The following is a 23,325-nucleotide window of genomic DNA, read 5'->3' on the forward strand; positions in this document are numbered from 1 at the left end:
ATTTTGTTTTTGTCTTCCCAATAAAACTGCAAACATACGATGAAATGAATGCATGATTTTTATTCTTTTTTTTAGACACATCCAACAAGCTGTTCGCTGTTACACACGATTCCCAGAGGCATTAATGGAAGCAAGAAGCACTCCGAGAGTGCAAACCTCCACCATGAGCAGTATTTACTTATAAGAGAATAGTGTTGTATTTCATGTATATACTCATTTCATTATCTAAAACATACTGTAAGAAGTTTATATGGCAGTAAAAATCAGATACGGGCAACATGACAGATGTTTACATTGATTACAGAGACATTATGTAGCAGTAGGTCATGGATAATAGGTATTACCTCATTCCTTTTTCTCATTCTGATGCTTTCTTTAAAGATCTAACACCTTTTAGGGTCAGCTTGAACGAAAGGCAGATGTGGGATTGTGAAATGTTAAAGTGAGGTCAGAGGTCAAATGTGACATGTTTGGTTGGAGCCTATAATGTGATATTTATGATCCCCATGTGCCAGAATCATTTCTGAAATGGTGCCGATAGAAACAGAAGCAGTTTCATTTGTAGCATAGTTTTAATGGTTAAAACAAAAATATTTTTAAACGTTTGACCCTGAAGAAGAGGTAAGAGGTCCAATGTAACATATTTAGAATCCCCATATATCATTGCCTGATCACTGATCAGGCCTAAGATTCTGACCGCTGAGACGTGAAGTCGATAACACCGATTATCTCCTCATTGTGGCACCTGTTTGCAGATGAGCTATACCAGGGAGCAGATGAACATTTTGTCCTCAAAGATGAAGCATGAACAATGGGCAAGTATCAAGATTTGAGCAGGTTTGACAGGGGCCAAATTGTGATGGCGACTGGGTCAGACCATTTCTGCACTGATCAGTATTGATCAAAAGTGGTCCAAGGTAGAAACAGTGATGAACCAATGACAGGGTCACAGGTGGCCCAGCTCACTGATGCATGCAGGGAACAAAGATTCCACAGATGGGTTAACATAGCACAAACTGCCAAAAAAGTTCATGTTGGTTCTGACAGATACAAGTGCATCATAGTTTGCTGTGTATGGGACTGCATATGTGCAGACTGGTCATGTGCCCATCTGACCTCTGTCCATCATCAAAAGCACCAACAATGGACACAGAAACATAAGAACTGGACCATGGAGTGATGGAGGTAGTGGCCTGAACTGATGATCTTCTACATCATGGATCATGGGCGATCGTGGCTCAAGAGTTTGGAGTTTGCCTTGTAATCGGAAGGTTGCCAGTTCGAGCCCTAGTCGTTGTGTCCTTGGGCAAGACACTTCACCCGTTGCCTACTGGGGGTGGTCAGAGGGCCTGGTGGCGCCAGTGTCCGGCAGCCTCGCCTCTGTCAGTGCGCCCCAGGGTGGCTGTGGCTACAATGTAGCTTGCCATCACCAGTGTGTGACTGTGTGTGTGAATGGGTGCATGACTGGATGTGTAAAGCGCTTTGGGGTCCTTAGGGACTAGTAAAAGCGCTATACAAATACAGGCCATTTACCATCACATGTATGACCAGGGCCCTATTTCAGAAAGCCGGTTTAGTGCAAACTCTGAGTAAGTACACCCTGAGTTAACGAAAACTCTGGGTTTTCGGTTTCACAAAGCGAGTTTAGATTAATTCTGAGTGAGTTACTATGACGACACACTCCGTGAAGCTAACCTGCCCCCTAGCAGGTTTACTTCAACTAACCCTGACCTTCTCCGCCTCTTTGTCGGAAACCTGACTGTAGGAAGTGTCAGACATGGCGTGCTCCTTCCTTGAAGAGCCAGTAGATGTTGAAGCCCAAATTCTCCGCAGAGCTCTCCGCCGGGAGAGAGTGATTAGAGCGCGTTTGGACATTTTATCATTTCCTGATGATTTCCTGTGTGAACGTTACCGTTTTTCAGCACAATCTATAATTCATTTGAATAACATCCTCAGGCCTGATATTGCTCATGTGACACATCGCGGACATCCTCTCAGTTCTGTACATATTATTTGTATTGCACTTCGGTTTTTTGCAAACGGGAGCTTTCTGTATAATATTGGTGACGCTGAGCACATTTCCAAGGCTACCGTCTGTCGGGCAGTCAGGAATGTTACAGTTGCACTGAAACGTCTCCTGTACTCGTCTGTGGTGTTCCCCGGTCATAGACCCACAAGATTCATCAAAGAGGGATGCCACAAAATTGCAGGTATCAGGATGAACAAAACTTAATTCATGATGTGGTGATATTTGAACTACTACTTAAATTTTACATTTATTCTCACGGTTCCCAGGCGTGATTGGCTGTATAGATGGCACTCACATTCCAATCATTGCTCCTTCAGTAAATGAAGGAGACTATGTGAACAGGAAGTCTTTCCACAGCATTAATGTACAGGTACATAGCTCCCTGTAGCATTTCAAACTAACAAATTATTTCATTATAGTAATGGATGCTAATTTGTGTTCTCTGCACTGTGAAGATCATATGTGATGCTGCCAACATTATCACAAATGTGGAAGCCAACTGCTCAGCCTCTGTGAGTGGTGGTGGTGGAGGACCCCCACCTGTTTTTCGGGCCTCCGCTTTTTTTCTGTTGGCTATAACGGGTCACATTTGATCATACAGAGTAAGCAAATATGTACTTGTAATGTGCTCAGATAATTTCAATAAGTGCTTACAGAAAGAAAATTAATGTAGCCTCTAACTGCAATTGATTTACATCGGACAAACAGACCAAGCACTATGGCTCATAATACAATTACACCTTACCTGTTTGGACTATATTTTTATATTTCATTTTTACTTGCTGCCAGGAACGTTTGGGGCCTGTTGGGTTGCACCTGCGCTCACATCACATCACAAAATAAAATGTATGAAATAAAAAATAAAATAAAATATAATAAAATAACGTGATAAATGGGTGGAAATCCCTAGATCAGTGTTTAAATTAACACTCATGCATTGACTCTGTCGGCTTTGTTTTGCCATGCATGCTCTCTTTCTTTTGCAGCTGAGGTTGTGTTACTTTTTTTCCGCGGAATTTGCATGTTATCGGCATATACTGCCATCAGAATTTCGGCCTCAAGCGCTGTAAAATACATTGACCGCGCCTTCTTTCCCTCCGTCTCCATGGTGACTCGCTTGATCTGTGCTCCACTAATCAGGGCTTTATGTATCCTCGTGCGCGCGCTTAACTTGGGGTTAAAGCAACTCCGCGTTGACTGAACTAATTGTTATCAGCCTTTCTGAAACCGAATATTCCGAGTTGGACAGTTCGGGGTTACTCAACCCTGAGTATCGTTTTTCACTCTGAGTTTTCTAAACCGGCTTCCTGAAATAGGGCCCAGGTATGTGCATTAGCATCATCATCATCATCATTTTGCGGTCATTTAGAGGTCAAATGCACCATGATATTTTAAATGGTGTATATGGTATTTTCTGTGTTTAACATTTATAAGACTCATTATTTTTGAGTTAGAAGGCTTTTTGTCAAAAGTTAGCCTTGAAGACCTTGGTGGATGTAAGACCAATTTTAACAGACACACTAACAAAAACATAACCACCTTGGTCGAGGTAATGATTTCAGGGTGGTATACCAATCTGAAGCATCATCTTTATTAGTAATACCACTATAGACAAACAAGGACAGAGGTTTCCTGGAGATGTGCAGATTTAATATCGGAGATAGAAGTATCACATACACATCAAAAACTCTTTCTCTCAACTGGTTTCAGTATGAAGACTGTCATAAGTTATGAAAGTTTTATTCATTCCATTCTGGACGATTCACTTTTTGACACAACTGTATTACTGAACATTATAGTGTAATTAAAAAAACAAAAAACAAAGCTACGAGTCAGCCAGTGCTGTCCACTTTAGACCCCTTTAGAGGTTTGTTTGTTTTGTTTTTTAAGCCTTTAAGTGTCCCTGCTGAGTGAAGCTCTTTCAAGTTCAAAAGTCCAGGTCAGGATGTGTTATCTGTTCTTCTTCTTGTCTTTCTTGCTCTTGCTCATGGAGCTCTGAGGAGTAAATCCGGAGAGGGCTGTAGCGTGGCCGCTGGACTTCAGATGGTCAAACAGCTTGTTTCTTGTGGAGAACTCGTTATTGCAAGTGACACAACGGAGGTTCACTTCCTTCTGGAGGTGGAAATGGAGATAAGTGATGAAAGTGACGATTGTTTTCTAACAACAAGTGCTGCATTTGAACTAATGAGACAGGGTGAAGCATGTCTCGCCACAGTTCTCACATAATAATTAGGATTTAATTAACAATATTGTACAAAAGTCTTGAGCCACATTTTATTTCTTTAAATTAGGAAATAATGCAAACATACAAGGAAATAAAGCATATAAGTAAAAAAAAGTCTTCAGTGAAGAGTAGCTGAATCAACTCAAGGTTCAGATGCATCAGATCATCTCTTTGCTGAATTTTTAAGATAGGCGATACGGTGCTACTACTTTGATCTTCCACTAGCCCTGTTTCCTAAAAAGCTTTTAAGAACACAGTCCAATCCATGCTGAGATATGAGATATTTCCAGCTCTTTGGGGAATCACTTTGTTTCCAAAAATCCAGGGGTCTTTTTGCCTGTCAAGCTGTCATCTGTTTTTTGTAGATTGCAACATCTTTAGACACTGTTGCAAAAGTGCCTAAGGACGCCGTTTAAAATAGATTCTTTGCCAATTTATCTCTGCAGTGTCAATCCAACACTGCTTTATTGCGTGAGTTAGGTGCATACTTTCTTTTTTTGTTGGAATGGTTCATATTTTTCTAGAACATTAACAAACAAAAAAAAATGTCTGAAGGTTCAGGTTCAAGGACTGGACTGAAAATGAGTGAAAAAATGTCTAAAGAAAAACTCTGAAAGACCTTCAGAAAATCTGTCTCCTTGAAAGCAAAGTATAAAGAAATGTGGGGCAGCTCAAGACTTTTACACAGTACAAGAAATATTTTTAAATAATCATCTGAATTCTGGATTTTACAAACCTCAGGAAACTGTTCTCCTGTGTGCTGCTTGACGTTCTTTGGTTTGTCTTTTCCTCCTCCCTTCTTTCCCTTCGTCTTCCCAGTGCTGCAGAGGTAACATTCACATCAAGGATACATTTTAAAAAATAATAAAAAATGTTATTACGCTGCACAATTTCACCTAGGAATTGGTTGGTTCCCTCCTCTATCGCACCAAGCTGAGCCCCACACATCCTCAATACAAATGACAGAGATTATTATTATATTATTTTTTTCTCTCCATTTCTTTTCGCCCATTTCTTTAACCCAGAATGAAAGAACAAACACTAACTGTCACATTGCTACAACATGCACATTATTGTAAAGGAAAGTACTCTTGAAGGAACACAACTCAATTCATTGTTCTGTTCATTTTGTCCATCATTTGGAAAGATTTTGGGCCATGGTGACATGCTGTCAGGGCTGAGCTATATCATACCGTTCACGGTAATACCGGTAATGTTGGGCAATGATAGGAAAATGAAACCTATCGTGCCTTTGTTTACATACGCGCATGGCGGAAAAAGTATGACGGCGGCGACGCAGAATGAGAACAGCGAAAGTGGATCGTTGAATGAAACTGATGAACCAGAAGTGGTTTGTAAAAATGCTGCAACTTCAGTGTGGAACTGGTTTAGCTTTCGTCCGTCAGATACACAACAAAGCACTATTTTTGGTAGAGCATGCTAGCGGGCCGTCGTTATTACCGTGTTTTTTGGAAAATACGGCACACTTAAAATCAATCCTTTGATTTTCTGACAATCGACAGTGCTCCTTATAATCCCGTGTGCCTTATGTATGAATTCTGGTTGTGTTTACTGACCTCGAAACGATTTTATGTACACGGCGCTCGAAAATCTGTCAAATGTTTCAGTACGACTTTGCTAAGCTACGAAGCCGCACCGCTTGATGGATTGTCGTAGCATTACTGCAGGCACCTCGCGGAGTGATACGTACTGTGCTTCAACATAATATTACCGTATTGTGTGTGTATAACCCCTTTTTAAGTTTTGTGGATATTATACATGGTTATGCTGAGAATATGTCGGCCAATTTCCACTGGAAATGCCTTTTTGGTTAAACTGTCAGCAAGGAATTTGCATTTGCACTGTTACATTTGTTATATAACTTTAATGCACATAAAAAACAGCTGCTTGTTTAAGTGAAAATACATTGATGTTTTTGTTTTTTTGCACTAATAAAGTTGAGGAGTTGTAAAGTATTTTGTCTAGTGTCAATTATACCGTCAGTTATATCATTATCGCAAATTTTCAAATGTATATCGTGATAAATATTTTGGGTCATGCTGTCCCCTCACTTTTAATAGACTTAACAGGTACTCGTGGCAGCTTTCAAACTAACTCAGAGTTCCTTGCTTCGTTAACTATTACACCACCTATCTCACTCACTCAAACACACACATATCAAATAAAGTGCTCAGGATAAAGTTTAAGGACAGTCTTGTAAGTATAAAAGCACTATAGGAATCTGACTCAAGAACCTCGGGAACAGGAACAACACCGCAGAGTTAACGAGCCATTTAGAAACAATCTGCAGCTAATCAAAAATTTGACATAAACATTAACAAGAGATTGTGCATGTAAGACTGAGAGCTCATATATTCAGCCATGTAGATATATATATATGTGTTAAACGGGTATTAATTTTACACCCTGCCAGGCCAAAAAAGTGAGAGCCTTACTCTGGGTGATTACTGCAGTGATTAATGTTTCGGCTGGTAGCAGGTCATTTAACAGCTTTAGCAGCTTCTTAATTCTTGCTGGACCAAGTTGTTCAAGATCCCCATGTTTTATGATCTGGCCGTTGCTGTGGCGATGGCTAGGGGAAATAAGGGAGCGGCCAAGAAGTAAAAACAACTCAGAAGATTGTTGAAACAACTCAAATTGAATTAAGAGCTGCCTGTGCGATATCAAAACCTGGAAGGGTAGTGCTGAAAGTGAGAGCATTTTCACTCCTACAATACGAAGTTTACTCAAGGGACAGGGACTGAACAGCTGTGTAACCTTAAGAAAACCATTTATCAGTGAGGCTAAAGGACACAAAAGGCTTCAGTTTGCCAGGGAGGATTAACACTGGACTCAATGGAAAAAAGTCATGTGGTCCAAGTCTAGATTTACCCTTTGTCAGATTGATTGGTGCATTAGAGTAAGGGGGCTACATAAGTAACTGACATAAGAGGGCTGACGCTGTTGCTGACATTCACGCTTATATTTGTTCTTATGCATTATGTGTTAATTAGCGTGTGGTTTTGCCAGCAGATCAAAAAAAATAAAATTCTGAGAATTTTTTTCCACTCTTTGTTGTCGTCAGTTGTTTTTCTGGGACAAAAACAAAACAAGTAGCCGGACATGCACAGGAGGAATGAGTAGTTGTTGGCTGTGTTGACTCAACGTGTAGTTCCAAGGTCACATCATCTAACTACGTCAGGCTAAGGGTGCAGATTTCCCACTGGAGCATAAACCCCCAGAGGCGGATGAAGTGATGCACCCATCATGCCTAGCGTCTTGCTTCAGTTGGTCGGGTCTAGCTTCAGCAGTGAGGTCAGCTGACTACCTTAATAAACTGAATGACCACATTTTTTCCCACCATTACATTTTTCCTTTCCCTGATGGCACAGCTATACTACAAGATGGGAACGCCAGGATTAATCTGGCACATGAAACATGTCCAGATCTCACAGAGAATCTTTGGGATGTGCTAGAACCGACTTTACGCAGCAATCCGAATTTCCCGTTAATACAAGCTTTTGGTGAAAAAAATACACAAACAACAAAAATGAACAGCCATGCAGTGTATACCATCTTAGCTCAGGTTCTCAGCATGCTTCAACTTCAGCAAGACAGAAAAAAGAGAGAGACAGAGAGAGAGAGACAGAGAGAGAGAGAGAGAAAACAACAAAACAAAAGCAACACTTGACCAGAAGACAGACCTAGAGACAGATAAGAAACCGAACTGACCTCTTGACCTCTGTGGGAGGTAGATCATCCTGCTTCTCAGGCTCCGTGGGGTCGTCTGCTGACTTCTTGGAGGCATCTTCCTCACAGGTGGTCAGTGCTGGTTCTTCCTCGTCTTCCTCCCCTGGAGCACTTTGCTATGGCATTGGAAAGAGAGGGCAGAAGTCTTCAGAAAGATTCAATTCACAAAACCAGGCAAGAACAACACAAGCGATGATGGTGATGATGGTACGCACTGGGGCCGCTTTCTGCTGTTTTCTTTTCCGCTTCTGTTTTTTGGACAGCCTACAGGAGTAGAAAGAGAGCTCAATAAAAACAACTCAACCTTTTTAATACGATGCATCACCAAGAAGTTAAACAATTAGTATGCTATTAAATGGACTAAATGGGAGCCAAGCGCCACTAAATGGATTGTTTTCACTTATTTGTGCATTCATATTTGTATTACCTCTCCTTTGCATTTTCTCCACACTGCCTGATTTTTACATTTCCTAATGGATTTCTGATTACATTATGCTTGCCAATCAGGGTAGCAGAACAGTAAAAATCAAGTTTTGAGAAGGAAAAAAGACATAAAAAAATACAAAATTAAATATATACTTTTGCCTTGGCTTTTCCTCTTCCTCCTCTTCCCCCTCATTTTCATTCTCACTTCCCTCCAGATGCAAACCAAGTGCATCGTCTTCCTCCTCCAGCTGTTGCCTTAGCAAAGCCACCATCTCCCGATGCTTTTTAGACTTCTCGTGGTTTTTCATGCTGTGAAGAGGTGGTGAAGAAAGGGGGAGAAAAAATATAAAAAGCGTGATGCACACAGATAACAGTGATGACGCTGTTCAAACTCACCTGAGATATATATAAAACAAAGAAAAGTTGCAACCTTTTTGAGTGCAGTGCTGAAAAGGTAACGTTTCACACTCACGCTTTATCTGACTTGAAGGATTTGTCGCACGCTGGGCAGTACAGATCATCGTAATCGTCAATCGTCAGCTCGTCTCCATCCGGCTGCTCGGCCTCTGTGATTGAACATTTACATGCATTTAGTGTAGAGAGACAGCCAGCAAACAGGAGGCTTTACTGTACACAAGCTTTAAATCCTTAAAGTTGGATTAATGCTGCATTCCTTTTACCCTGAAAGTCGAGGAACCAGAGCTGACCATGTTCCAGTTATAGCCCTAGTCATAGCCAGAAAAACAGGCAGAGTTTTTTCTGTTTGATTTTTTTTTTTTTTTTTAAACCATTCTCCTAGCAAAGTAGACCCTCTCAGTCATCACTGACAGCAGCTTTCTTCTGTTTTCCTTCATTAAAAAAAAGGCGCTGCAGCTCGTTCATGGAAAGAACATAGTTGGTTCTCTTTATGGCTCGTTTAGGGAGTCACAAATCACAACAGCACAGTACAGATTTAAATTCTACACTTGCTGCTGCCATCTTGGATTATAAAAGTCAGGGATTTTTGAGTGGGAACTTGGGATTTCGGACTTCCCATTTAATATGAACCACAGCATTAATGTTGATATAATATCAGCACCAATTGTATTTATTAGCACATTTATTTAAACTCAATATGCTTAAGACAAAAATCTAAAAACATACAAACCTGCAAGAGTTTAAGATGAAAACACAAAAAGTAAAATACAAAAAACACAAACACATAATGTGTGTAAGTTATTAACAGCAAGCCTGTGATAATAAAAGTGGTTCCGTCTGTTTCTGAGTGTATGCACAGATTTGATTGACCTCAGGTTTGCAGGCAGCTTATTCCAAAGAACAGGACAGGACTCAGACAGTGTTCAGTTCCTGCTGTTCATGCCAGAAAACTGAGGAAAGTTGTGACTGGATATGCTTATTATCAGAGATTTTATAAAAGGAGGAGATCTAGCACACAAAGGCTCCTGAACTTGATCCTACATGGGATGGTGGTTGTCCCACTTTGCTCACAGACAGCCAATCGGCCACTGAATCAGCTGCCTGTGGTGGCAAAAAGTATTCAATGCATCAACAGTTTTCTAAGTAAATACCAGAGGTGTGGACTCGAGTCACATGACTTGGACTCGAGTCAGACTCGAGTCATTAATTTTATGACTTTAGACTTGACTTGAAAAAATGTTCTAAGACTTGTGACTTGACTTGGACTTTTACACCAATGACCTGGGACTTGAATTGGACTTGAACCTGTTTACTTGAAAAGACTTGATATTTTACCCCAAATATAAAATTTAACATGCATATTATATAGAGATTGAAAATGTGACGTCATTCACGGGTAGAACCGCAAAGGATTCTGGGAACTCGTGGCAAGCGGTACTAGCGCACGCAGGCTTTCAATTAAAATCAGTTACACAGCGATAAAAAGAAACACAAAAATGTCAAGAAGCCGTTGTATTATTAACTGCAATAGCCGGTCGCATGACAGCCACGGGAAGCCGACGGGTAAAGAGATCGGTTGTTATCGGATTACGTCGTTGAAGAGAAATTGTTCAAACCATGTTTCCGAAGTAACAAAGACGCGACTGGATTGCAGCCATTCAAAGACCAAATATAACGTCCCAGAACACTCCAGCTCACAGGTTAGTCTGCTCCAAGCATTTACACAAAGGTCAGTCTGCTGTTGTAGTTAATGCGTCATTTTTCTTAACATAATTGGTGATATAGGTTACAAGCAAGTCTGGCGCTGAACAGAAATTGTCGCGCTATGCTCCTTTGTTTATTGTGCATAAATAGTGAATTGTCCTGACACAATATTGCGTTTCGCTTCTGTTATTATGGTACATTGACAAAAACATATACTTTTATTCACAGGATAAAACAGTTGTTTTGTATCACTAATTGCCCAGTGCGATTACAGCATACAGTATTATTGTCACTGCTACATTTCTGTGATGCTACCAGAAATTATTTCCACTGCTAATTAATTACCGTTGAGCTCAAAGGTCCTATTAATAAACGGTTAACGAATGTGTATTTATGACGACGATTTGTGAGACTGGTAAACTTATGATACGTACGATGGTCTTTCGTTCGACACGGTGCATTTCAAGGTCCTGTACCCATCCGTCGGTAAACTGTACCTGGGCTTGTTGCAGTGACCGGAAGTTACTAAACTTAATGAGTGTATGCACTCACTCCAAGAACCGTATGATTATAAATATGCATATAAATATGCTACGATGAGATAGCTGACTTCATCTAACTAGCAAATGTTGTCCAGGCTACGTTGGTGATGCAGTTTTTTTTAATATGTATGATATTTTTGTCATGCGATTTTAAAGCCAGTCCTACAACCGCATCCAAGAATAACATGCAGCTTATCTCAGAACTGTCGGTGAAAATTATTCTTGGAGCTAGGTTTAATTGAGCTGCATTTTAAAGAGGTGCAATTTCACAATTTGTGTATATTTTCTAAGTTCACTATTTTGTATGTGTTGAGAAAAACACAGATTTTAAAATTACATGGTCTAATATTTACATTTAGCATATAACTCCAACATGCTTTTTTTCGTTTTTTTTTTAAAGACTCGAAAGGACTTGAAATTCAAAATTTCAGACTTGTGACTTTACTCGGACTTTTACACCAGTGACTTGAGACTCGACTCTGACTTGCCTGACATTACTTGAGACTTGACTTGAGACTTGAGGATAAAGACTTGAGACTTACTTGAGACTTGCAAAACAATGACTTGGTCCCACCTCTGGTAAATACATTTCTAAAGGTGCTATTGACATGAAATTTTCACCATATGTTAGTAACAACCCATCCAATTCACACATGCAAATAATTGGAGGTTTGATTCAAGTTTTGTAATAATGAGAAAAGACACAGGGAAGAAAGGAAGGAGCAATAAGGTGTGGAAAGTCATAACAGAAGCTGAAATCTATCAGCAATTACAAAGCAATCTTGCCACTTAGTGCAAATTATTATCAGCTGTTCAGTCCCAACTGATGGCTTATAAAAAAGATGTCTCATTACCAAGGTAATGAAACAAGAAACATCTCATGATGGGTAAAACCAATGAGCTCTCGCAAAACATACTGATAGCAGTATGTTTTGAAGGTTCCAGTGGGCACTGTTGGGGTTATAATCCAGAGGTGGAAAGAACACAATTTCATCATGAACCGACCATGGACAGATGTTCCCCGCAAGATGGACCAGGCTTAGAAGAGTTGTCCAAGAGCCAAGCACCACAAATACTGGGAGAGTACAGTCTGGTCAGATGAGACCAACATTGAACCCTTTGGATGCCATAACACACCATGTTTGGAAGTCAAAAGGCCCTGCATATCACCCCAAAAACACCATACCAACAGTGTAGTTTGGAGGTGGGAACATCACAGTGTGGGGCTGTTTTTCAGCATGTGGCACTGGAACGCTTCATCTAATTGAAGAACGGATGAATGAAAAAATGTACCGGGACATTCTTGATAATAATCTGCTGCCATCTAGCAGGATGATGAAGATGAAACGAGGGTCGACGTTTCAGCGAGACAATAATCCCAAACACACAGCCAAGGAGACTCAACTGGTTTCAGAGAAAGAAAATAAAGCGGCTAGAATGGCCCAGCCAACCACCTGACCTGAATCCAATTTAAAAATCTATGGAAAGAGCTAAAGCTCAGAATTTATAGACGGGGCTCACGGAGCCTTCAGGATTTTAAAGATGTTTGTGTGGAAGAATGGGCCAAAGTCAATGCATGCGACTAGTTTCTCCATGCAGGAGGCATCTTGAAGGCTGCTAATATTCAGATGCTTGTCATATGCTCAACTATTGGAATATCTGTTCAGGACTCGACAGTAAACGATCAAAGCCAGCAATGAGCACAACCGAAAAACTCACAATTGGCAATTTAAAAATCTGATATTCTGATATAACAGTCGATTTTTTTCCCTGTCAGCCACACCAAACATCTATAATTATTTATTTACTCTTTTATGCTCTACTGGGCTCGGGTCAACTGATTCTTGTGTTTGTGGCATTCCAATTGCGTGCCTAAAAACAGGGAAGTTTCAGAGTGGCCTCTAGTGGACAAACTGTGCAATATCAACACAATCATAACATGGTTAATATCTAATATCAGCTGATAATATCGGCCTGCCAATAAATTGGTTGGGCTCAACTGAACATGCAACAGCTGCATGCAGACAGTGTCACACCAATAAAAATGAACACATCACAGCCATTAATCATAAATCAGAAACAAACAAGACACAGTTTAAGGCTACGGCCGCTGCGACTGAGTCACCCCGAGTCGGCACTCATGATCACAGATGATCAGCCTCGCCGGCATTCGGTGAACTCTCTACTTCCGTTTTATGCAGCCGCAGCGGAAGGTGCACCGACTCCCGCTGAATTCACCACCAGCTGCGCCGCTGTTTCAATGCACGATTAGCCTTTCTTCAGGGTCGGCCGTAATACAAACATTATTCCAAGCAATACAATGTCGTCAGATAATGCAAAGGTCCTCATAAAAAATTCGCTCTATGACCTTTCGAGGCCATGCGCTGATCTACAGCCCAGCCTTGGATTTCTCTAACTCATAAAAAAAAAAAAAAAAGATGTATTGCATGTCACTGAACTGCACTAACTTTAATGACATTGGCTACAGTAACTGTTTACATTCCTACAATTATTTACTTTTTGATACAAGCAGCTTTGAGAAGACCATTCATTATTGTACTACTTGCCATATATCATTTAAAATATAAAAAACATAAAGCAAACAAGGAAATGCTTCCAGTATGTTGCAAAATCCGTGACTGTTTTCTCAGACATGGACTCGATATATGCTCGTGTCTCAGATGTAAAAAAAAACCCAACAAGAACAATAATAAAAAACTTCTTTTTTTCAGTATCTGCATCCAGCATCAGTTCATCCAACACTGCATTTACTGAAAACTTTACGCCCACACGACCAACACAGCTTTTTCCCTGCAGACTGCGCCTCAACCTTCATAGTTAAGGTAGCTGTGTTACATCACTTAGAACTCCTAGTCAAGTGCAGTTATGGGAGTAGCATGTCCAGTTCATCTGTATATGGATGTGTCCGTCTCTGATGTGCTGTTGAAGGTTGGAAAGTTAGAAAGCCTATAAACAGATGGGATAAATCCAGGTTTTAATTGGTCTACTGTTTACCAGTAAATGTGTCATCACTGTTTACATATTTGAGGGACCGCATGTTGTGTAGCTATGGAGCTGACCTTCTGAGGGCCCCTTTGTAGCTGCCGTTCGGCACGACAAAGTTGATGTCAAATTGACGTCATGTCTGCTGTCGCAAGCCGCAGTTTCTGCCGGTCGTGAACCTCTCGATTTTTGAAACCTAGCGTGTTGCGCCCTTGCCGCTGAGTTGCAGGCATGAGTGCGTGATTGTGTCGGTTTGTAATGATTTATCAGTGCAGAAGGTCAGAGACTGACACATTATACAGAAGTTGCTATAGTTCTAAAAGATCAGACTTAACTGCTCCCACACCAGAGCTGACACGAAGGTGTTGTCTGAGTAACGACACCTATCGTTCAGCAGAATACTGCAGCGATGAGCATTAATACTTGTTGCTGTGTGGTGACGTTACCGACGGCGTATGACATATAATGGGGACACAAGTGTGACATGAGAGAAGGTAACCCTTACCTCCGCCTTCTTCGCTGTTCTTCTCCAGCTCCTCTTCCTCACTTTCAGATGCATCTCCAAACTCTTTTCCGTACTGAGCTTCTATCTGCTGCAGCTCCTTCTCGAGTTCAGACATGGCCGCCCAGCTCTGCTCCTTATACTCCTCTGCCAGTCTTGGATGGACATACAGAGCAGTGTCAGGAAGAAATTTTAAAAACAAAAACTCAAATCTGTCCCCAGCTACTCATCTTTTACTCACTTGGCCTGTTTGAGCTTCTGCTGCCGTCTCAGCTCCTCCACTTTCTTAATCTTCTCGGCATTCTGCTCCTCCACCAGTTTCCTGTGGGCCTGCACGCGGCGGTCGCGCTTACGCACAAAGGCCACCAGCTGTCGCACCAGATCGTTGCGCTCCTTTCGAGCTTTTTCTCGAGTCTTTTTGTTCTCCTTCTCCATGGCCCTCTTCTCCCAGCGGTTGGAGGCCTGCCTCGTATCGTACTCCTCCTTCCAAGCAAAGTTTTTGCGAGTGCAGAAGCTTTGCCAGTAGCCATAAAACACATGCACTACCTGCGATGCAAACACAGAGAAAGCAAGACTTGAAGAGCAGAACACAGATCTTTGTTTGTTTTACGCACGGGAAGTAGAAGCTAAAGGAAAACAAAAAAAAACTGCTTTCTGTTTGAAACAGCTGCTGACGTGTGTTTTAAAGCCTTACGGTATCGTAATCACTCTGCGAGTCCCCGAAGGGAGGAAACTCCTCTTCCTCTTCCTCATCTTCCACCTTGCTGTGTTCCATCTCCTCCTTAACAATGGACTCAAAAAGATTCCTGTAAACGGTGTAAAAGCCCTAGGGAGAAAGGAAACAGTAAAAGAAAAAATCTGAGAGACACAAAGAATTTTCTTTCCCACAGTCCCTCAGGGCAGCGCTGCCAGAACGATCAGCGAATGCTGATGCAGTAGCTGGGTTCAGGGTCAAGGCAGGGGCATGCTGTGTAGGCTGAGATGGTACAGCAATATACTTCAGAGTCTACCCTGACCCTCTAGTTCATTGTCATAGCACAAATATTCCACTAGGGGTCAGTCTCGCTCATCAGACACCTTCAACAGCCATTAATGAGCGGTCCACTGAAGCACATTGAAGATGGGAAGATAAAGGATCTCAGATAAATCTCCATCATTAAAATTTACAGCTGTGATCTTTGATTCTAACAAACGACAATCAGCTGATACCACGATCGACCAAAAAACGAATTTGTAGTCTTCAAGTAGGATCTACTTTGATAGTGAACCCCAACTTGATTTGGACCAAGCACACATCAGTTTCATTTTAGACAACAGCGTAACCTCCAAGACTGCACATACAGCTGCATTCAGCTCCAGTGGTTCTTTGTCAAATATATATTTTGGAAATTGAGACAAAAAATATATAAATAAAAAGCCTTGGTAGAAATTTTAATGCTTGCTTTACCTTGGTTTCTTTTATTAATTCACTTTACTACTCTCTCCACACTTTGGCTACGTCCACGCTAGCCTGGATGAATTTGAAAACTGTGTTTTTGTCTGAAAACGCTGCGCGACCACACATCGTTTTCGGTCGTTTTCACAGAGTTGTGCGTCCACATTGAAACGGCCGAAAACGCTTACGTTCCAGTACTGCATATACGTGAAACGCAAGACGATTCAACCTACCTCATTCCTGTCTACCGTTTATTTACTTGCCGGCTCTTTGAAACGTCGCAGCAAAATGCTGAGGAAAAGCCCCGAGTTTTTTCAATGGACTAACAATGAGGTGGAGTTGTTGCTGTGAGTAACACAAAAGTACAAAGTTGCAAAAACGAAGACAATTAAAGAATTTGAAGAAAAGCTGTTATCTCAGGTGTGAGTGGTGCCACAGCTCCAGAGTTGAGTTTCTCTTCCAAATGGCCCCAAACAACTTATGTGGGATTTGTTTTGAGTTCCAGGGCATTTTTATTACAGCCATGGTTATCGCACATCCTATCGAGTTTATCTCACATGGTTTACGCTCCTGGTAAGCCTCACAAACTTAAGCCTTGAATATACTTTCAATATCCACGAGTCTGCAACGGTCTGCTTGGGTAAGAGTGACGTGATGTTTGTTGAGCGGTAAACACTAGGGTCCACATGGACTCCAGTAGACGCCATGTCTGCAGTAGAGTATAATGACAGCTTTAAAACAATTTCTTTTCACGCCCACCAACAGATGCAGCACAGAGAAAAAAAATTACATCATGTTGGCCGGTAGTGTTTTTTGCCTTATTGAATTTCCTACTTTTTTCAATACGCATTTTTATATTTCTGGTCAAAAAAACTAAATTGTGTTAAATAATCTGATGGCTTGAGGCAACACCACCCTTTGCACACGCGATCAAACCCACATATACCTTCTCGTCATCTCCGTAGCCTGAGTAACATGTGACCGTGAAGTACTGCAGCAGGTCAATGCTGTCGTCTTCATAATCTCCACTGAGCCCTCCTTTCAGCAAAGCCTCCCTGTGATTGTCATACCTGTAACACAGGAACAGCCAGAAGCACCAATACAATTTATCAAGTCTGCACAAACCAGTACAGCTCAGACTATGAGCAAGGCTCTGGAATCTGAGGGTCGCATTATTCGGACTGCCGTGTTTGTACGAACCAAGCTCTCTCCTGTGGGTCACTCAGGACGTCATAAGCTGCCTGAATCAACTTGAACTGCTCTGCTGCTTCCTCTGCATTGTCCAAGTTTTTATCTGAAAGTTTCAGAAGGAAAAAAAACAAAACACTTTGTATTAGAGGGACTCCCTTGCCTAAAAGACTTATTGATAACCCCATGAAGCAGCAAATCATGATGGTGACATGTTGGTGCAAGAAACAAATAAAGAGATGAGAAATCTGACAAACACAACACAGTCTATAGCAGTGAATTCCTGCAGTGATGTCAGAAAAACACTCACAGCGATGTCACAGTTCTGAACTGACATCTTTTCCTGTTGTAAATGTTGTGATAACTATTTAAATGCTGTCCCTGACCCAACAGCCTAACTAAACAGGACTACAAATAAACTGAAAAGGGCAAACCCTCCCCGAAAACCAACTAAGACTAAACGGCTTAAATTGTAACTACAGTTTTTTAAGTATTCAAAAATTAGATTCTACGATAACTCAACATTAAATCCACTCCCACAATGCTAAATGTTATACACGTATATCTTAGAAGATGCTAACGTCTCAGTACCATTATTATACTGACAGGTTACTACCACTCACCAGGATGCCACTTCAAGGCCAATTTACGATAAGCTTTCTTCAAATCATCGTCTCCCGCGTCACGTTTCACACCCAACACTTCATAGTGACACTTCATTTTTAAGAGCAATCAAATAAACAGAATCAATGATCACGTTGTCCCAGGTGAGGTTAACGGTAGCATTCGACTAGCGACCGGCTAGCACACCCGCTGTATCTCTGAAAAAGTCAGACTTATTTAGCGGTAGCGACAGTAGTGTGATGTTAGCCCTTACATGTTTACTGTTTCTGTCACTTACAAACACCTTCTATATCTGAAGTTACTTTTAAACGCGTCTTGACACCGTAATACACACCACTGTGTGCGGGACTGTCTGAGCTGAAGCCGCTAAATCTCGCGAGATTTCTTCTTTGCTTCTTTCAAATACCAGTAAATTCAAAGGTGTGGCTGATCTTTGTTGCCCTCTATAGTTCAAACTTGATCTGTGATTTTTTTTTCCAGACTCAGAAGTTGTTAATTAATGTTAAAAATAAATACAATAAATAAAATTAAAATTAAAATCCGACTTCTGGTGAAAAATACGTGAAGCATTCAAATCAAGTCCTTTCCGTTCATCACATTAGCAAATGCTGCAGGTTAGATTAGCCTTTCAGCATATGTTTTAATCCCCCCCCCATTTTCCCTTGGGGGTTGCCAGTTTTGCTGCTCTCTCTTCACAAACTGGAAGCACATCACTTTAACTTTCCGTGGTTACAGATCAGAAGGTATCACTACACTTCCTCTCATGCATTTATCCATCAGTTAACTAATTTCCTTTTAATCAGTCTGTATCAAAAACTTCATTTGAAACAAAGTGTCTTTTTTGTGTGTGCATCCTTACATTTGGTTTCAATTTCCTTAATGGCGTGTACCAGTGACACACAAATGCCTGGAGAGCAGTGGCGGCTGGCCCATAGGGGGCGCTCGGGCTCCGCCCCCCCAAATGTGGAGGAGTAAAAATATATATTTTTTAAAAATTCATCAATGATAGTTTTACTATGTGTGTGCCCATATACAGCCAGGCGTATTTTAACATTTTCACCAGCTGACTCATTAAAGTTCAACCAACAAACGGTGTTTTTCTTCTTCTGGGGCGCTCGTCAAAGCGCCCTTGATATGCAGCGAAATAGCCTATCATTAAATGGTTGCCAGGGGAAAATAATAAATATTTGACCTATCAGCGTCGCTGAATTAAATGGTTTGGGGGCGCTTAAAATGGCGCCCCTGCAGAAAACGCGCGAAGATTTGCTGTTCTAGAATTTTACCTCAGTCAGTAGCCTAAGTGAGCTATAAGGTCAGAGAGAGACGATGGCAGCGGTATTGTTAACGGTTGAGGCACAGCCTCCCCCAAATTCGGTTAGATCGCTTCTAACCTACCCTTTTGCCAGAAGGACAATGGCAGAAAAACTGCAAGTTAAAGAGTTGGGACCTGACAAGCCCGAAATTCAACTAACCCAGGCAACGAAGGAGAAGTCAAAAGCATACAACAGGACTTTTTGTCGGAGTTGGTTCCAGCGCAAGTCGTGGCTGACAGGCTGTGGAACAGCTAATGCACTTTTTTGTTTCCCGTGCATACTGTTCAAAAGTGACAAGTGTGATTTGACGTGGACACAATCTGGACAAACCGACTTAAAGCACCTCTCCGAACGAATCAAGAAACATGAAAGCTCACGAGTTCATATGGACAACAGTGTAAAGCTAGCTGTGCTAGGGAAAACTAGCATAGCGGCGCAGCTAGATGATGGACATCGGATTGCTTTAAGAAGGCACAACGAAGAGGTAGATAAAAACCGTCATATTTTATCTAAAATCATCGATTGTATTAAGTTTTGTGGTGCTTTTGAGCTAGCAATGCGGGGACATGATGAAAGTGATTCCTCAGACAATCCAGGGATTTTTAGAGGTTTAGTCGACTTGATGGCATCAATTGATCACGACTTGAGGCAACACCTTGAAAATGCTACTGTATTTAAAGGCACCTCGAAAACAGTCCAGAACGAGATCCTGGATTGCATGTTGGCAGTTCTGAGAGAAAGGATCGTGGAAGAAGTAAAGGCAGCGAAGTTTTTAGCCATTCAAGCTGATGAAACCACTGACATTTCTACACACTGTCAGTTAGTCATGGTGCTAAGATACATTGACCAACGAAACCGTATTCAAGAGCGTTTTTTTGAATTCATCAAGCTACCCAATGCTTGTGCAGATGCAATAGCCAGTGCCTTATCGGAGAGGCTGCGCTTCATCCTCCCCCAGGGACAAGAGAGAAAGTTGATCGCCCAGGCCTACGATGGGGCCGCTGTAATGAGGGGTACCACTGGAGGAGTGCAGCGTAAGATACAGGACATTTATGCTAACGCTCACTACGTACATTGTTATGCCCATCAGTTAAACCTGGTGGTAATGCAACAAGCAACCTCCCACATCCCTCAAATCAGTCACTTTTTTTCCGACATAGCAGGATTCGCTTCTTTTTTTACTAAATCGAGCAAGAGGACTGCAGTGCTTGACGAGGTGGTGGCGCACCGACTTCCAAGTGCATCGGCAACCCGTTGGAACTTCAACAGTCGTGCTGTGAATACAGTGTATGAACATAAAGACGATCTGGTGAGGTGTTTTCAGACCATCCGTAACAGTGAAGGATTTGATGCCCCTACAAAGAGAGATGCCGGTGGTTTCGTGAGAATGCTGGAAGACGAAGCTTTCTGTTTTTTCCTGGCCTTGTTTCACAAGATAATGCCACATGTAGACATGCTGTATAACCACCTACAGAAGAGAAACATCGATTCTGTCACCATCGCAGGGATCACCCAGACATTCATCAGCCGCATGCAGGCTATCAGGTAGGCATAAAAGCATAAATATGTAACCTAGAATAAATGTTAATTATCTATGCATAGATTCTATCAAATTCTCTGCATATATTCTGTGTTCTGTGACTTAAATGTTTAATGGAATTCAGATAATTTTGATTTATATCAGCCTTTGAAGTAATTTTATGAAAAATATTTGATTAAGTATATTTGATGAAGTATATTCCCAGTAATGATTTGATGTAGCCTATACCATAGGCTATTTCCTGAAATTATGGCCAGGGCCTTTATTTACTTGCACTGGTTTTCCCCCAGCCATTAAACCAGGTCCGGTTATTAATTAAATCCGGTAATTCCCGGTAATTAGAACACAACCTTTGTTTGGTTTGTGTTTGGTTAATATATCCCTATTCAGTTTTCAGAAGCCATTAATGAAACTTATGTATTGGATCAGGGAGGCACTTCCTAATCTGGTTGTGGATGAGGAGTACAGGGGACCTGTTCAAGACCCACCCACAAAGAGACGGAGAACATTGGGGGAAGACAGGCAACACCATTTGGCACTGGAGGTAAGCACTAGCTGCTTGGTCTGATTTAAATCGGATCATCAGATAAAATCTAATGACGATGCTGTCAGATGTCATTTGATATAGTGGTCATGACTGTTTTGTTTTGTTATGGACAGATTTTTTTTTTTCAGAATAATGATTAACATGAGACATGTGCCAAAGTCTTACCACTGAATCTAACTCTTACCAATTATATATTATTGGATAGGTGTGCGACACCATTATGAGCCATGCCAAGGAGAGGTTTTCTTTCACCAAGCACCTTGTCAGCGCCACTCTGTTGCAAGGAGACTTGTTCCAACAACACAGCAAAAATTTTCCAGATGCAGCACTACAAACCACAGTGGAAGCCTATCCCTCATTGGACAAAGCCAGACTTAAAACAGAACTGTCCCTGATCTACGACAACGAGGAGTTTCAGAGTTGTAGTGGTGCGCTGGCGCTCTATCAGGTTCTGATGGAAAACAACCTTCAAGACACATTCACCGAAACTGTAAGTCTTCTTAACATCCTCATCACCACACCAATGACAACATCAGAATCGGAGAGGTGTTTCTCTACTTTAAAGAGGATAAAAACTTTCCTGAGAAACAATATGGCTCAGGATCGGCTCAACGCTCTGGCTATGCTGTCCATAGAGAAAAAACTCACACAAGAACTTCCTGATTTCAACACCAGGGTCATCGAGAAATTTGCCACTCAGAAAGACAGACGAGCAAAGTTCTTGTACAAATAAGAACCCTTAACCATATTTACTCTCTTTCTCCATCCCTCTCTCTTTCTCTCTTTAGCCCACCCCCCCAATCAGTTTACAGTTGTTGTTTTCAATAGTTATTTTTCATTCATTCAAAAAAAAAAAAAAAATCTGTTCATGTTCATTTTTACAAATCTATACAAATGGCCAGAATATGGTTGTTCATTTTTACAAATCTATACAAATGGCCAGAATATGGTTGTTCATTTTAAATTTAAATTAAAATTGTGTTGTTTGATGTACTCATTAAATGGGTCATTTTAGTCGATATCATAAAAATTGCCCCCCCCTGAGATTTTTTTTCAGGAGCCGCCACTGCTGGAGAGTAAAAGAAAAGAGAGGCGATGTCTACCCACCTTTGTACTTTTAACACTTGTACTTCTTAACCCTGAGGAACCAATGGGGTCAGATCCGACCCCATTGGTTTACTAGGGAAACGATGGGGTCAAATTTGACCCCATGGGTTCTCCAGGGTTAAATTATCTCCTGGATTTTACAAAGAGGCAATAAAGGGAAGCTAATACGAGAGAAATACATGTGTTTTACTGTCACAGTCAATCTTTGACTACTCGTTCCTCCACATCCCTGTCTTCACGAGCTCATGGCGCCCTCTAGTGCTAACAAGAAAGCTTGATGCTTGTTGAAATAACTACTAAAGACCTAAATTTAGTATGTACCTCGCTGAAAACAAAGGTAATTTACAAGACACCCAAACTGCCACACCTCTGTGTTTTATTCTTTTATAATCAATCATTCACTCACCCACCGTGCTCCACCTTAGTCATTGTGAGCACATGAAAACCTACTTAGAACTAAACTTGAGTCATGTTACAATAAAAAATTAAAGAGGACCTTACATGTTTTAAATCTGCCTTCATCTCGTGTTTATGGAGGTCAAAGATGAAAAATAAAACCTATATATAATGTTCAAAAACAAGTAAAACAGCGGCTTGTGTCAGCGGGTTTTGGATTTAGTCCATGGTTACATAAATCTCTGTTTGGGACAATGCAGTAATAATTGCAGAGGTCTTTTTATTTTTATTTTTTTTTCCTAATCTACTTTGTTCTGATTAATGCCTTTTGTGTATGTTTCTCCACACGCAACCCTTTGCGTGTCTGCAGTATTGTTTCCACCAACAGGAAGGAGCAGGTAATTATAAGCAGATTAGGAAGTGGTAACAATGACTTGAATGCTATTCTTCTTCATATAGGAAAACATCCCACTGGGTATTGTCATCATCAGTGCCCAGAAAAGAAAAGACATCAGGGCTCATGATGACATTAATAAGGGAATAATAAAAGGAAAGAAAAAAGACCTATGGGTGCATGG

At 41.1% G+C, this 23,325-nt stretch overlaps 2 protein-coding genes across 3 annotated transcripts; one reads left to right on the forward strand and one right to left on the reverse strand.

Moving 5' to 3' along the window:
- Nucleotides 1–3,604: 3,604 nt before the first annotated feature.
- dnajc21 (DnaJ heat shock protein family (Hsp40) member C21) lies at nucleotides 3,605–18,238 on the reverse strand. The gene is made up of 12 exons (XM_082540369.1): nucleotides 17,844–18,238; nucleotides 17,233–17,326; nucleotides 16,979–17,102; nucleotides 15,292–15,423; nucleotides 14,839–15,143; nucleotides 14,601–14,752; nucleotides 8,902–8,995; nucleotides 8,583–8,738; nucleotides 8,219–8,267; nucleotides 7,986–8,119; nucleotides 4,990–5,074; nucleotides 3,605–4,141 (listed from the first exon to the last, which is right to left on the reverse strand). The coding sequence occupies exons 1-12, from the start codon at nucleotides 17,938–17,940 to the stop codon at nucleotides 3,980–3,982; spliced, it is 1,584 nt and encodes a 527-aa protein (XP_082396495.1). The 5' UTR covers nucleotides 17,941–18,238; the 3' UTR covers nucleotides 3,605–3,979.
- Nucleotides 18,239–20,267: 2,029 nt separating this feature from the next.
- LOC309710162 (uncharacterized protein) lies at nucleotides 20,268–22,278 on the forward strand. 2 transcript variants are annotated; one of them, XM_082539411.1, is made up of 3 exons: nucleotides 20,268–20,702; nucleotides 21,088–21,241; nucleotides 21,450–22,278. In XM_082539411.1, the coding sequence occupies exons 1-3, from the start codon at nucleotides 20,545–20,547 to the stop codon at nucleotides 21,975–21,977; spliced, it is 840 nt and encodes a 279-aa protein (XP_082395537.1). In that variant the 5' UTR covers nucleotides 20,268–20,544; the 3' UTR covers nucleotides 21,978–22,278. The 2 variants fall into 2 exon arrangements, with proteins under 2 accessions (XP_082395537.1, XP_082395538.1); XM_082539412.1 differs by having other exon boundaries at nucleotides 21,127–21,241.
- Nucleotides 22,279–23,325: the final 1,047 nt, after the last annotated feature.

Source organism: Aulonocara stuartgranti (genome assembly GCF_965226115.1).
Source record: "Aulonocara stuartgranti genome assembly, chromosome: 7".
NCBI lineage: Eukaryota > Metazoa > Chordata > Actinopteri > Cichliformes > Cichlidae > Aulonocara > Aulonocara stuartgranti.